The sequence below is a fragment of the Manacus candei genome, unplaced genomic scaffold (genome assembly GCF_025592945.1).
Source record: "Manacus candei isolate 608988 ecotype Guabito, Panama unplaced genomic scaffold, ASM2559294v1 h1tg000011l, whole genome shotgun sequence".
NCBI classification, from domain to species: Eukaryota; Metazoa; Chordata; class Aves; order Passeriformes; family Pipridae; genus Manacus; species Manacus candei.
Window position 1 is genome coordinate 13,445,716 of NW_026138059.1, and position 13,789 is coordinate 13,459,504.

At 38.9% G+C, this 13,789-nt stretch overlaps 1 protein-coding gene across 1 annotated transcript in view; it reads left to right on the forward strand.

The window, feature by feature from the left end:
• AGPAT5 (1-acylglycerol-3-phosphate O-acyltransferase 5) overlaps positions 1-13,789 on the forward strand; it is a 54,622-nt gene that overhangs the window by 37,666 nt on the left and 3,167 nt on the right. Inside the window, exon 7 of the mRNA XM_051778125.1 lies at positions 12,563-12,686. Within this exon, the coding sequence (XP_051634085.1) occupies positions 12,563-12,686 (124 nt within the window). The remainder of the gene's footprint in view (positions 1-12,562; positions 12,687-13,789) is intronic.

Sequence of the window (13,789 nt, forward strand, 5' to 3'; positions counted from 1 at the left end):
CAAATTCCTTATAAGACCTCTTCACCTATTGAAGTTTGCATGAAACATGATATAATTATGGAAAGGGAACCAACAAACTGAATTTCCCTGTTGGCTGTTTCTTGCGTCTGGAGTCAAGCAATAATCAGGCGTTTTGGGGTGGCTACTCCACATCCAGCCTTTTGGAGCCTCCATGGCAGGCAGTCCAGGCATATCTTTCAGCCAGACTTACTGTTAGGGCTGGGATAATTAGTGTCTCGGCCTTGGCTAAATACAAGGCAGTAATACAGAATGAAGTACAGCCAACCAGTTGTTACCCATTACAGAGCAGATAAATTATATATCTATCCAGGGCATTCCATGTGATTGTGGCAGTCACATGTATTCCATATAATATAAATTATGTAGATTAAGAACACTTTATAAATTACAGTGTGGAACATAGTTGTCATTCTTTTTGGCTCTCCAGACACAAAATGGGAGAAAAACAATTTCTGTTATAAGAGATCAAGATCGTTTCACCATTTGTTATCCAGAAGTCTAACAACTGGTGTGTTCAGAAATATAATAAGAATTGAATTAGGCATACTTATGCATTCAGCATTTTTTAGCATTATTGCTTTTTTGCAATACTAAAATGTGTTATGCATGCATGAAAAGGACATATTACTTCATATTTGTGTCCGTGCTGGTTGAGAATTTTGTTTTTCATTCTCATCGGAATAAAATGGCAGTGCAATCCTGGTAATTTTTAAAAGATAAGGTTGACATGTCTTTTTGAATCTAGCAACTCTGACTGAAATTTATTACATGGAAAACAAACTTCTGATAAACACAACTTTACTTGAGGACTTCATTTCCCATACTGTGCCATTTCCCATGTGAATGAAATCTGAATTCCACATAGATATAGTGTGTTTCTTGAAATACATTTTACTTTCAGTTCTATAAATCTCAACCTCAGAAGGACCTGTGCCACTTTTGGAAAAACCCATACTAACCTAGGACATGGTCAGCTCTTAGCTGCTGTCTTCAGCAGTAAACAAAGCAGGTTAAAAGGAACATTTTAGGTATTATGGGGAGTACTATCATGCTTTGTCTGATAACTTGTGTTAGCAAACTGCAAATGGGAAAGAACTTCTGAAGAAAAAGTGAATTGCATTTCAAATTTTGTAATATGCAGCTCTAGTTTAAACAGTCTTTCTTTGAAAAATTGGAATTATTTATTATTTAGGCCAGCAAGCTTAAATATCATGATGTTGACTTGCACGACAACATTAAACCAAAGCATAGTATACTAGCAACTGAAAATAGGCATTCACCATCAGAACGACAGTGAATAACAGACATACCGGATAACATGGTGTCATTTTAGAGCAGGCAAATTATGATAGTATATCCTTTCAAATGTGTTGAACTTTTTGTCACTATTTATGCATTTTAATGTTTTGTTAGCATTTTCCAGCTGCAAGTTGTTTGTTTTAGAAGAGATCAAATTTGATTGGTCTTAGACAGGGACAAAGATTAGTTTAGCTTTAGACAGGGATGTTGCTTTCTGCTGTTGCTTCACATCCAGTTGTGACCAATGGATGCAATTTTTTTCCTACCATTTATTCATTATTGATTACTTTTCCTTACAACAAGTTTGGATCTTGTAACATTTCCAGTGGAAATTTTCCAGCACATGGCGGCCTTTCCAAAGAATAGTGACTTCCCACAGATTGTTCCCCTCTCACTACTGAAGATGGCTTGTCCAGATCATTAATGGCAGATTGTCATGGTCCTGCTTGGGGAGGACCATGCTGCTAGACAGTATTTATTGTGGTCATTAGAATAAGATGCAAATGATCATATTCGCACTGAGGCACAGCTGAAGTGCATCTCAGGTACTGAATTCTCTAAGAACTGTTTAGAAGGGAAAAGGAGGAGGGGAAACCCTTGCATTGAATTTATTGATACTGTTTTACTACACTATCATCAAGTTAAAAGTAGAAACAAGTTTGGGAAGAAAGAATGAGATCCTAGTTTCCCCCTGCTGAATAAATGTCCTAAGAGTTTACATCCAGCTTGGTCTGGTGTTAAGGGGCAGGTCTTGTGGGACATGGGAACTGTTATCATTCTTGCACCTGAAAGAGCATTATATACACATCTACATCTTTATTATTCTGCCTGAAGGCTTTAGCATAACCAGATGGTATTTATCTCGCCATTGTAGATGAAAGAGTGTGTGAAATAGCAGCATGTGACAATGATAAACACTGAATAAAAATAGCAAGTATATATAGACTCTGTCTTAAAGAAGTCAGAGGAATTCTTGAGAATTATTGACTCTGCGGTATATCAGGCTCAGAACAAACACTTTGAAAGCATACGTATGTGTGCATTTCTGAAAATCTGTACATCACTTTGATCAGTATAATTTGCGGAGGTCAGACTGGCCTAACTTCCCTAGGGGAAAAAACCCTTTTCCAAAACTTGCACTTTTGTTAGGACCCAGTTAGACAGTGAAGTACAAGAGAATAGAAAACAACTGGGGGAATAGAAAACAGTTTTTGTCTGGACTGTGGCCCAGATTTGATCACATCCATTGTCTTTCAAGATCCAAAGAATGATAACAAGCATTTGCTTATAGATGGGTTGAAAGAATTAAAAAGCTAAATTATTAAGCTCCTAAACAGTAACAGGAATGTAAAACAGTCTGAAGTAAGTTTTATAGTGATGAAATGGCTAATTGTTCAGATCTCTGCTAGCTGTCTTTCTTACTGCATGAAAGAATATTGAAAAGTAAATGTCATTTATTTTACAGTAACCAAAGAAAGGATGTAGATTAGAACTGAGGCTGGACATTAGCTCTTGTGAAATTTGTATCAAGTGTACAATCACTTTTTAGTATGTACAGGAAATCTCAAATCAAGAACCTGTCATTCTGCATCTGTTCAAGCAGAATTTAAGTAATAACTACCTTTCATATTTCAAAATGTAAAATTTCCCTTGATTTTTTTGGAGGAATTTTGATAACAACGCTAGTTGGCAGCATAGTTCTGTGGGTCTTAGGCTAGATGATCCCCAGAGGTCTTTTCCAACCCTAACAGTTCTTGATACTCTATCATACTTTTTCCCTTTAGTGGAAAAACCCTAGGTTTATTTTGTGCAAAATGTCAAAATAAAACCTTTTTAATATCATGATTTCGCCAGGTACCACAAGGTAAGTAAATGGTCATTCAGTTTTAACTGAAAGCATTTTCACTTGTTCTTTAGGACTAGATCTGTCATTTTAGACCCCTTGTAATTCCATATTAGATACAGTTTGTGTAAGATGAAAACCTGCCTGTTAATTTGTGGGTGACTTACTTGAAATGGCACTTTCAACACAGATGTGGGCATATGCATCAATATTCTGCAGATAAGGACAGTCTGGGTAAATGGAAAGTATTTTCATACTGTAAGAGTTAATCATTGCACTTCTGTTCAACAACATTTCACTGAAGAGCAGCATCAGTTTAGGGGAATGTTTTCAAGCCTTGCTGTAGTTCTTCATAGAACTCCAGAATCAGAGAAAATGAAAGTCAGTCTGAGCATGAGTAGCACCTTTGTTTCTTTATCTATCTCAAAACAAGGACACAAAGATGACTGTATTTGGAGTTCCTGTAGCCCAGTTTCTTGTCCCTACCAACAACCAAACTCAGATGTCTAAGGAGGAATGCAAGATTAAGGCGAGCCTAAATGATTCTTCCTTTTCCAAATCACAAATACCTTTGGGTGCTGCATCTGTGTGTTAATAACCCCCCTTTGGTGTGGGTAATATCCCCTCGCAAAATCCCTCCAAGCCCCAAGTGTGTGTTCCTCTGAGTGTAGGCCAGGACTTGTGTATCTCAGTTATTCCCAAGCAGCTCCTACTGAAGGTAGGCATCCATAGGTTCCCTTTGGGAATTTGCGATCTGAAAGCACACAATTATCAGAAAACTTCTGCTACACAAAGTGACTCTTGAAAGTATTTACACCGGAGATTCATAAAGTTTCCCTGCACCCTGGACCTCATGCACATGTGAGAAGAAGCATTCCACTCCCCAGGCAGCATTTATTTACAACAGCTAGAGGAACTCCTGATCTTTATGCAAAAGTGTATCTGAACCCTGAGGATAACAAAAACAACTTTAATTTCTTCACACTGTCAGGTTTGGCCAAAAATATGTTACTGCTTTGAGAGACTGTGTTTATTTTTGCTTTTTTGTGTATCACGGTCCTTTTCTTCTGTTTGTGGTACTGTTCTCTGTTTATCAAAACAGACTGTCTGAAAGAAAGGCAAAAACATCAATATAGCACTACTGGCATAGTTCCTAACAGATCCTGTTTTTTTGTTAGAGAGAACATTGTTTTGAACTGGTCCACTCCTTGTGTCTTCGCTTGCCATTTTTTTTAACTGCATAGTTCAACATTTTTTTTTCCCCACTTCTGAAACTTTAAAGAAGTTCTGAGGAAGACACAGGTATCTCCTAAATTTGCTCATTTTCAGTTACCAGTGGTGGAATACCCTTTAGATGTAATCCACAGACCTAACCTGATCCAGGTTCTGTTCCTGGCAGCCTGTTGATCGAAACAGTTAAGCTTTTGTGGGAAACCTCCTGCTAACTTGGCCAACATACAATATTCACATATTATTATAGAGCAGTACAAAGGCCAGAGTGCATCTGTTAGAATAACAGATTAAAGCCACTCGAAGATTGTTTCAGTGAACTATAATATGCAAGTACTGTGGGTCTTCATCAAATACTGTCTTGGATCAGCAAGACAGCTTAAAGTGACACTGCTGCTCTCCAGTGCTAATATCTGTATAGAAAACTATATGTACCACATTCTAATAATAACTTTAAAAGATTCTTTAGGTCTGGGCATCTTCAGGAAGGTACAGAGAAGTGATGATTTACCCTTGAATTTGCAGGATTTCTGGAGCTATATTTCTGAACTGGTATCTTCAGGATTTATATATATATTTTTTATTTTTTTTAAGCTGTCATAACCTTTTTCTGTGGCCTTTTTTCTGTCTTTTCTGTGGCCTTCTCTGAGTCTGCCACATCCTCCTTCAGCTACAGAGATCAGAACTGCACACAATATTTAAAACGTGGATTTATAATCTTTTCTGTATCTTTGCCCTGTTCTCAATGTCCTTCCTGGTGCTGCCCAGTATTTGGGGGATTTGGGACTGCTGCTGCACAACTGAGAGGATGGCTTCAGGGAAGGGTCAGCAACTCCCAAATTGTAACCACCAATTCCAAGTTAAGCATCATGTAATCAGAGTTTAAGGGGGTTTTTTCCCCATGTTTGTTTACACTGAAGCTTGGCTGCCCCATTTTCACCCTGTTTGTTCAGCTTTGAGGTCCTTTTGGAGTTGAGCCAGTGTTTGACTACCCATAAGAGCTTAGGATCTTCTGAAAGAAATGTGAAAAACTGGAGACTTCACTGTTTGCTCCCTTCTTCAACTCATCAGTGATGACACAGAGTAAAACCAGTCCTAGCATTGATCCCTGGAGGACCCCGGTTGTCGAATGTTTTCCATCCTTAAGTCCTTCCATTTGCTTCCTCTCCTTTAAGCAGCTTTTGGTCTATAAAACATCATTTCCTTTAATCCCATGGCAGCTTAATTTCTTTAATAGCCTTCAATGTGGAACCCTGTCAGAGGCTTTATGAAAATTCAAATATATCACGTCCACTGAATCCCCTTTATCCGCCTGCTCCTTGACACTGTTGTAGAAATCCAGCATATTGGTGAGGCAGGATTTCCCTTTACAGAATCCACACCAATTTTTTTTCAACAAACTGTGATTATCTCTGTGCTTAGTGATCTTATTATAGACCCTGCTATCTTACGCAGGGATGTAAGACTCTTCAGTTTGTATTTCCCGACATCATCTCTAAAGCTTTCATTTGTAAAAGGGAACTCCCCATTTTTCTGGCACAATGGTTGTTTGTGATGATACGTTACACATCTTTGTTTTCAAAGTCCAAGTTTGAGAGCTTTTGGATGAATGCTGTCTGGTCTTGGTGACTTCCTGACATCAAACTTATTTATTTAGTCTAATACTTTCTGTCTGTTTACTTATTGATCTAGTTCCTTTGAGTGATCTGATACAAAGAATGCAGTGGGTGCAGGAATCAAACAGTTTCAGCAAGGAAAATATTGCAAGCAAATATCTGAGCTTCTCTTGCAAGGGCTTATACTTTATCATGAGTGCTACTCTTCACACCTTTGTCCTCCAGCAGTCCCACCAGTGACCTAGCTGGTTTACTGCTTTTAATATATTTTAAAAAGTTAAAATAGAGCACCCTTGCCATTTTTCAAGTTTCTTTTTGGTCCTTTTAAGTTTATGTTTACATTTGGCATGAGTGATTTCTTGGCTTTTCCTTATTTGGACAAGCTTTCCATTCCTCAAGGAGGAAAAGAAGGTAGGAGTATAGTTGTAGCCTCCTTAATTTTCCCATTAAACCATACAGGTGTTTTTCAGACCCATGCAGACTTTTCCTTTTGCAGTGTTATATGTCTTTTACATGGGTTTTTATTGCAAGTTTTTCTGGGGTTTGGTATTTAGTGTTCTGGGGGTTTTTTACCAGTCTCTAGGTTGCCTTCTTTTGGACTGTTTCTTTTAGGGTATTTTGACACTTTGCCTTTCCTCCCATTACATAGTTCCTTTAATACACAGAATCATTAAATCTGGAAAACCCTCTAAGATCATGAAGTCCAGCCATTGACCAAATACCATGCCCACTAAACCATATCACAAAGTGCCACGTCTGTTCATTTTTTGAACACTTCCAGGGATGGTGAATTTACCACTTCCCTGGGCAAGTCTCTTCCAATGCTTAACGACTCTTTTGGTGAAGAATTTTTTCCTTATATCCAACCTGAATCTCCCCTGGTACAAGTTTAGGCCATTTCCTCTTGTCCTATTGCTAATTGCCTGGGAGAAGAGGCCAACCCCCCAAAATTCTGCATTTCTATGCAGATTCTTTCTCTACAACACTGAAATTAATTGTATTGTTGTTCCAGAGCACTTCTTACAAACACTGTGCACCACTCAAGACCACACCAGAAGTAGCATCTTTTCATGTGGGTTTTGTTACTAGTTGTTCCAGGAAACAATCTGTTGGGTTTTTTTTCCTCTGGTGTTTTTGTCCAGTTGTTTGGCTTGATTTGGTTTGGAAACTTTAGGTTTTTTTCCCTGCTCATTCAGATGAAGTATCGATGCAGTTCAATAAGCTGAAATCTCACACTCCTGCTGTCAGTCCTTAACTTGCAGGTCTCAGTCTGGCTTCACAGTTTCTGCTCACTATTATCAAACTTATTGGGAAGTCATTTAATATTTTTATCTAATATGTATTTTATTAGAGCCTAAGATTTCCATGCAAAAGGATTTCATTGTGCTTCTGTCTCCTTATTATAGAAAGCTATTATACTTTATATATTCATGCACGGTACTATTCCCTTACTTGTAAATCCTCTTCTGTCATTCCTAGAAATCCGGTAGCCTGGTAACCTCCTGCAAGGCTCCTGGGTACTTGCCTTACAGGGGTGATCTCTTGGTGCCAGTAATTCTTGTTCTGTCTTCATATTTAGGCATCTCGTGTTGGTACACAGCTACATGTGTGTTGGTAAACTTCTGAGTTTTACCCTCACATTGAATTTTATCCACATCCACCTCATGCCACATCCCTTTGAACAGGCTGCTTTTCCTGACCTTCAGCCTTCCCTAACTGCCATTCCAGACAGTCTCTAACTTTTTCAGTTTTTGCAGCTTCATAATGATTCAGGTGCATCCTGTTTCTCACCTCAGAACATCCTCCAGCCCCTAAGTCACTTATGCCATGCCCCTTCTGGATGCATGGAGGCTCTGAGCTCTGTGTGCATGGCGGGCCTTGCACAGGGGATTGGCAGTATTCCTGAAAGGGCTATTCCTCAGGTCCCAGGCTTCCCTCCTGGCCGTGAGCTTCAGTCAAGCCTGCACAACACCCCCTGCATGCTTCCCTACATCAGCAGTACCTGCAGGTACTGGTGCATCCTGCTCCTCCACTGCTGCCCAGGTTAACTCCACTGAGCAACCTTTGCTGGCCCTGGATGTTTGCTTTCCTGTCTGGTGCCACTTTGCTGTACCGCTGCTTTATTTTGTTAGAGCAAGTTGTGAAATAGTTTCCTGTCAGCTCAACTTGAGGTGATGGAACACACAAAGCTGAGAAACAATGCGGCACTTAAATTTGTGTTTGTTTTTCTGTTTGATTGTTAATTTGGTGTACAAAGTAAATGGAAGTAGAGAGATGGGATTTTTTTCTTTGAGGAGGAGATATTTTACAAACTGCTTTGGTAGCTAAACACTAAAGTCCTGACTAGTGAAATTTAAAAAGTGGAGAAGAAAGCATCTACAGTTCAGAGAGGAATGTCTTTGCTGTCATGGGTTTGCCTGTAAAACTATACACACCACAACACACAATGTTCTCTTACTGAAGAGACATACTTTTAAACATTTGAAAGGCTAGTTAGAATAAATATACATTATTCAAATTTCAGATTTCTTTGATATCACTATCAATTTATCACAAACATTACTGAAATCTGTTAAAACAGGAGAGAATTGTGGACTGTTTAAGTGAACATGATGATGTCAGGTTTCAGTTTGTCCTTTCTTAATTTTGAAGGACTTGGCAATAATTACATTGCAGTAAAAGAGCCACGGTAAGAGGTTGAAATCTGAGCTACTTTATTGCCGTCGTATTTAAAGTGCATATAAAAATAGACCTCATTAGTAATTGAAAACTGGAGTATCTGCTTAAGTGTAATGCCACTGTCACAACTTTCTTAAGGGGCAAGGCAAATAGTTTGGAGTGGTGGAATGAACCTCTGTGGTAGTATTAAGGGGAAGGTGGTCTGAGGCCATTTGTATGTCCCTTTTCGGTTAAGATACGTCTATGCTTTGGAGCTTCTCTTTTCCCTCAGTTTCCCTGGTAATGCTGGTAATTCCAAACAATTAATTGGCTTCTGAAGGTGAGGAGTTGAGAACTGTTAGAATTTTGTGGAAGCTCCAAACATTGGTTTGCAATTAAAAATCTTGTGAATCCAATTCCTTTCCTGGAGACTGCTGCACCTCCTTCATTAATCCTAATTCTGCACTGAATCCTTCAGCCCTGTGTTAGTGTGAAACGTGTCCCACAGAAGGAAGGACACAGTGTCACAGTCTAAGGAAAAAAAATGCTCAATCCACCTTATTATTTTCAATTCCTTCCTTCTGCTGTGGTTGGCCACTAGAAGCATTATAAACATTCTGTGCTTGTATCTGTTATTTAGCCAGATAGAAAGTTTTATTAGGAAATTATCTTCTACACAAAAGTCAATCCACTTGGCTCCCACACGAGTTGTTAGCATTAATTTAACCCAATTGGTACACAATTCTTGATTGGCTAATGCTGTCCCCAACATAATGTTTGCTTGTAATGCATGGTTTGCACTTATGGTTTGTCTCTTGAAGGAAAGTTCAGGCTTGCTTGTTCCTGCTGTTAATTATAACAAATCCTGGCAAGTTTAGGAATCTGAAAAGCCTGTAAGATGTTGGCCTTAAGGGCTAGTGTCCCTGAAGTTAGATGTAATTTGAACATAATAAATTGCTTCAATAAGATTTTGTTTCTTAGCTTAATTGCATAAGTCTTTGGGGAGTTAAGCTAATGTGAAATTAGGAGTCATGGGACCACCACTAACCTTTAGAGGTTGTGGTGATAAAATCCAGCTGTTTCTTCTCAAAATCGACCTCAATATATTGTCCTTATTCACTGGTGTTCTTATGTGATCGCAGTGACATTGTAGATTGGGGAAAAAAAGTTGGATTAGTTGCATTAAACCCTGATATGAATTGGATAATTAAAGACTAGTCAGATTCCCTGATGTGCTTGATTGCATGCATTACGGTATTATCTGCAGATGTCCTGGTTGCCCAGACTTTGGATAAAAGGGCCTTGAATTGATGTGTGGGAATCATGACCCTCTCCAGGGGAGCACCTGCAGTAGCAGATCCCACAGCCTTCAGTGAGGTTGTACTAAGCTCAAACTGCAAGGGAGAGTAAGGCTGTGGAAGAAAGCATTGGCATTTACAAAGGTGGGAAATTATGACAAAGTTTTAGGATCTTCACATATGGGGACTCAATTTAGATTGTTTGAAGAAGACCAGAGGGGGAAGTGGTAAGAGTCAACTTGCATTGGAACTTGGGCACAAGGTAGAAAGCGAGCAGCATCTCTCAGGTATTTGTGGAGGTTTTTGGCTGTCCAAGCAGATTTGTAGAATCGCTACATTTCAGATTGGGATGGGGGTAAGGTGTTTCTTTTGAAATACTTATGTCTTGAATTTTGATTGGCTTATAATTTCCCTTAATAATTTATAACTGAGGTTATAAGTAACATCAGTAAAGACTTGTTTGTTCCTATGCAGAGCAACCTATGTGCTATGAAGCAAAAGAAACATACAGTAGAAAATGCACAGAATGTTTCAAATATCTTTTAAAGCTGGATCTTGAGCTCTAGCTGAATATCCATACCATAGATGCTTTTTATAGGAGTCTAGTGCAAAAAAAGACTGTATCATCTGGCTTCCAGGCATTTGTTTTCTAGATACAGTTCTGCATGTTGTTAGAATGTTCCACTTAATAGTAATGCCATTCAAAAGAGGATTTATACATCAGTGAACATCATAAGTGTTTAAGACATGGATAATACATCTGTCATTTTAAAATATTAATAGTATGCTTTTAGGTGATCATATAGTCAATGACCTTCATGTAGGGGCCTGGATAGTATCCTTGGAGAAACAGGCCTGGAAAATCCTTTCTTCTCATTAAAGCAAGAGGAAAAACCTGCTTTTAGATAAAAGAACTCTGATTTCTTTGTGGTTAGTAAAAGCATTGCACATAAACCTGAAGAAAATGTCTACCTGTACCGCCGTTCCGGACTCCAAGTACTTAAGTTGCCTGTCATCTAATAGCTGTAGCTAGAAGGTTCTGCCAGGAACTTTCTGGTGCCAGCTGTGTTTGCTGCATGGCTGAGGTTGACTTGTGCCTGCTGGGAGCCCTCGGCCATTTCCCCAGCTGATGGTGCGGGGCCGTGTTGCTCCCTTTACGTTACGGTGCAGTTTGGTGAAGGGCTCTCTTTGCATGAACTCTAGACAGAACCACACACAGCACCTTACAGATTTGTGCATCAAACTGCCTTGAGACTTTAGTGATCTCTTTATCTCTTCTCCTTCCCTCCCCCTCTGCAAGCACACATACACATTTGCATGAACAGGCTTTTAAAATTCCTTAAGGCAATTTCTAGTATATGATAAGGACTGCTTTTACAACAAAGTCCTTCCAAATCAGTAATCCTGTAAAGATGAAAAATAAATACAGGGATATCTGCTTTGGCAGACAACAATAAAGATGTACATGCCACAGCAATTATTTTGCACATTCATTCCTCAAGATACCCCTAACAGTTACGGGTCAAAGTCTTCTGTACATCTGCACTGCTGTCCAAACATGTCAACAACCTAAAGGGACCACCCTCTCTGTGTTACATTTGTTGCTTGTCTGTATTGTAGGAAGGCACTTTTGGTCCATTTCCAAAATATGAAAACTGTCCAAATTTCTGAAGACTTCCATCCTCACATCATGCATCTCTCTCTACAGAGATGTCATGGTTACTGCAGCACCCCTTGCTGCTGGTAAATGCAGATGGTTACCAATACACACTGCACAGGATTTCACAGTGGTTACAATAAGCATAGTATTTTACAATATGCAGTATATCACAATAGTCATGCACAGTATTTTTACCACTTATTAGTTGTAAGAAATCCGACAAGGCTATTTGAGTAATGGGGTTTTGTTTTTCATTAATGCTTGCTTGGTAAATTTTTCTAGGGACAAATTGAGGAAATGAGGGAGGGGAATTACAATAGGGCTGTCTCGAGCTTTGTAAGGCAGAAGAAAAATGAAGGGATGAAAAATAGAAAGATCATTTTTTTCTGAGTCTTTTGCCCCGTTTTACTTTGTAATTATAGATTATTGCTTAAACTGAAGCATACTTTCTTCTGGAGATGCTTTGGGACATCACTGTAATTCCAATCCAGGAGCAAAGAAAATTTAGATTTTAAAAAGGACAAGCAAAGAGGACTACTAACAAGATTGCAGGATGGATAACTACAGTATCAAAGTTACTGCATCCCACACTACTGAATGAGTAGATTGCTGCTGAGGTAGAGAATAATGTTTTCAAGCACAGCATTTTACAGTTAGCAGGGTGCATTTTAGGACAATTCTTCCATGTTGCACGTGATCTCTGGGGCCTTTTGCTGAACACCTGCTCCTACAATGGTCCACTGTTTGAAGTGTGTAGGCCAGGTGGTTTCTAAGTTCAGTGAAGTGCTCAGGATCTGAATGTAAGGAGGGGAGGCTTTTGAGCACTGAAGTTAGGCTTCCAAGGCACGCACAGACCAATTTTTTTGGTGTGTTTTAGACAAATAAATGCCCTACAGTGTTTTTGTGACTCAGTTCTGTTGTTTTGCTCTCTTTTTAGAGTTTCTTTGTAAGGAATGCCCAAGAGTTCATATTTTCATTGACCGAATTGAGCTGAAGGACATTCCAGAAGAGCAGATGTATATGAGAAGGTGGCTTCATGAACGTTTTGAAATAAAGGATAAGTGAGTAGAAATATGTAGAACTTCCTGTTTCAACAGTCTGTCTTACTTCTTTTGTATTAACAGATACACCCTTGATTTCTGTGTTACCAGCAGTACCAGCTTTAAGGCTCTCTGAAGAGAGGGTGATGTTGGTATTCCTGTGCATATAACGTATCAGAACCTTCTGCTTAAACCTTTTGCTCAGGAGGTTGGGATTCCTGGGGTTTTGACCTTCCTTAGATTGAAGAGGTGTGAGTCTTGTGTTCCAGGCAAGACTCCTATTCATTTGAATACTCCGTTTATCTGCTTGTAGTTGAGTCCTGTATAGCCAAGAATGTAAGATGCCTGTGGTAGGCAAGCAAAAAAAAGCAGTGTGATTCTCTCCTTGTAGTCAGTTTTAAGTTGGAGTTAAAGGCAGGTCTTGATCTAATCTCTTCTGCCAAAATTGTTTACATGTTTTTCATCCAGACATCAACTGGATAAAAACCACAATTAACCCCAAAATCCCTACCTTCACTAGGGAAACAAGGTGAAGTAGAAGTTTCATTTGTCCATTTTTTAATTGTGGCAGAACTGAAGTGCCTGGCTCCTTCCAGCATCTCCAGATAAGCTCACTAGTGAGCATATGCAGCAGATCCTAGGGGACCTTGTTCTCTGGAAGGACTTTGTACCTCAGTGTGGGATTTAAATATTGTTTGAGAGATGATGGTTTTATTTGCCATTAAGTCCAACTTAAAGAGCTGCATCTGTTTACTTTCTAAATCTTTGAATACTTTATGTGAGACAGAAATTTCCCTGATTCTTCAGTTATGTTGTGCTTTAAAATTGTTCTGCCAATCTCACACTCCATGGAAGTAAAAAATGTATTCATTTCTCCTGTGAACTTCAAATTCATGTAAAAGTTAACATGACTATCTGTAAGCACGGCACTGTTACTAAAGTGTCTTAGACATTTAAAATCACTAAAAAACTTTTCTTCACTTTAGAAAGGAAGAAAGTCTGAATTTAATTTATATAGACAAGCAGGTGATACATAAAATAAAAGACTGCCCAGTGTCTGTCCCTTTAGTTGTCTGGTGAAGACAAGCAAAACTGAACCCTGATTATCTCTGTCTCATTGTAGG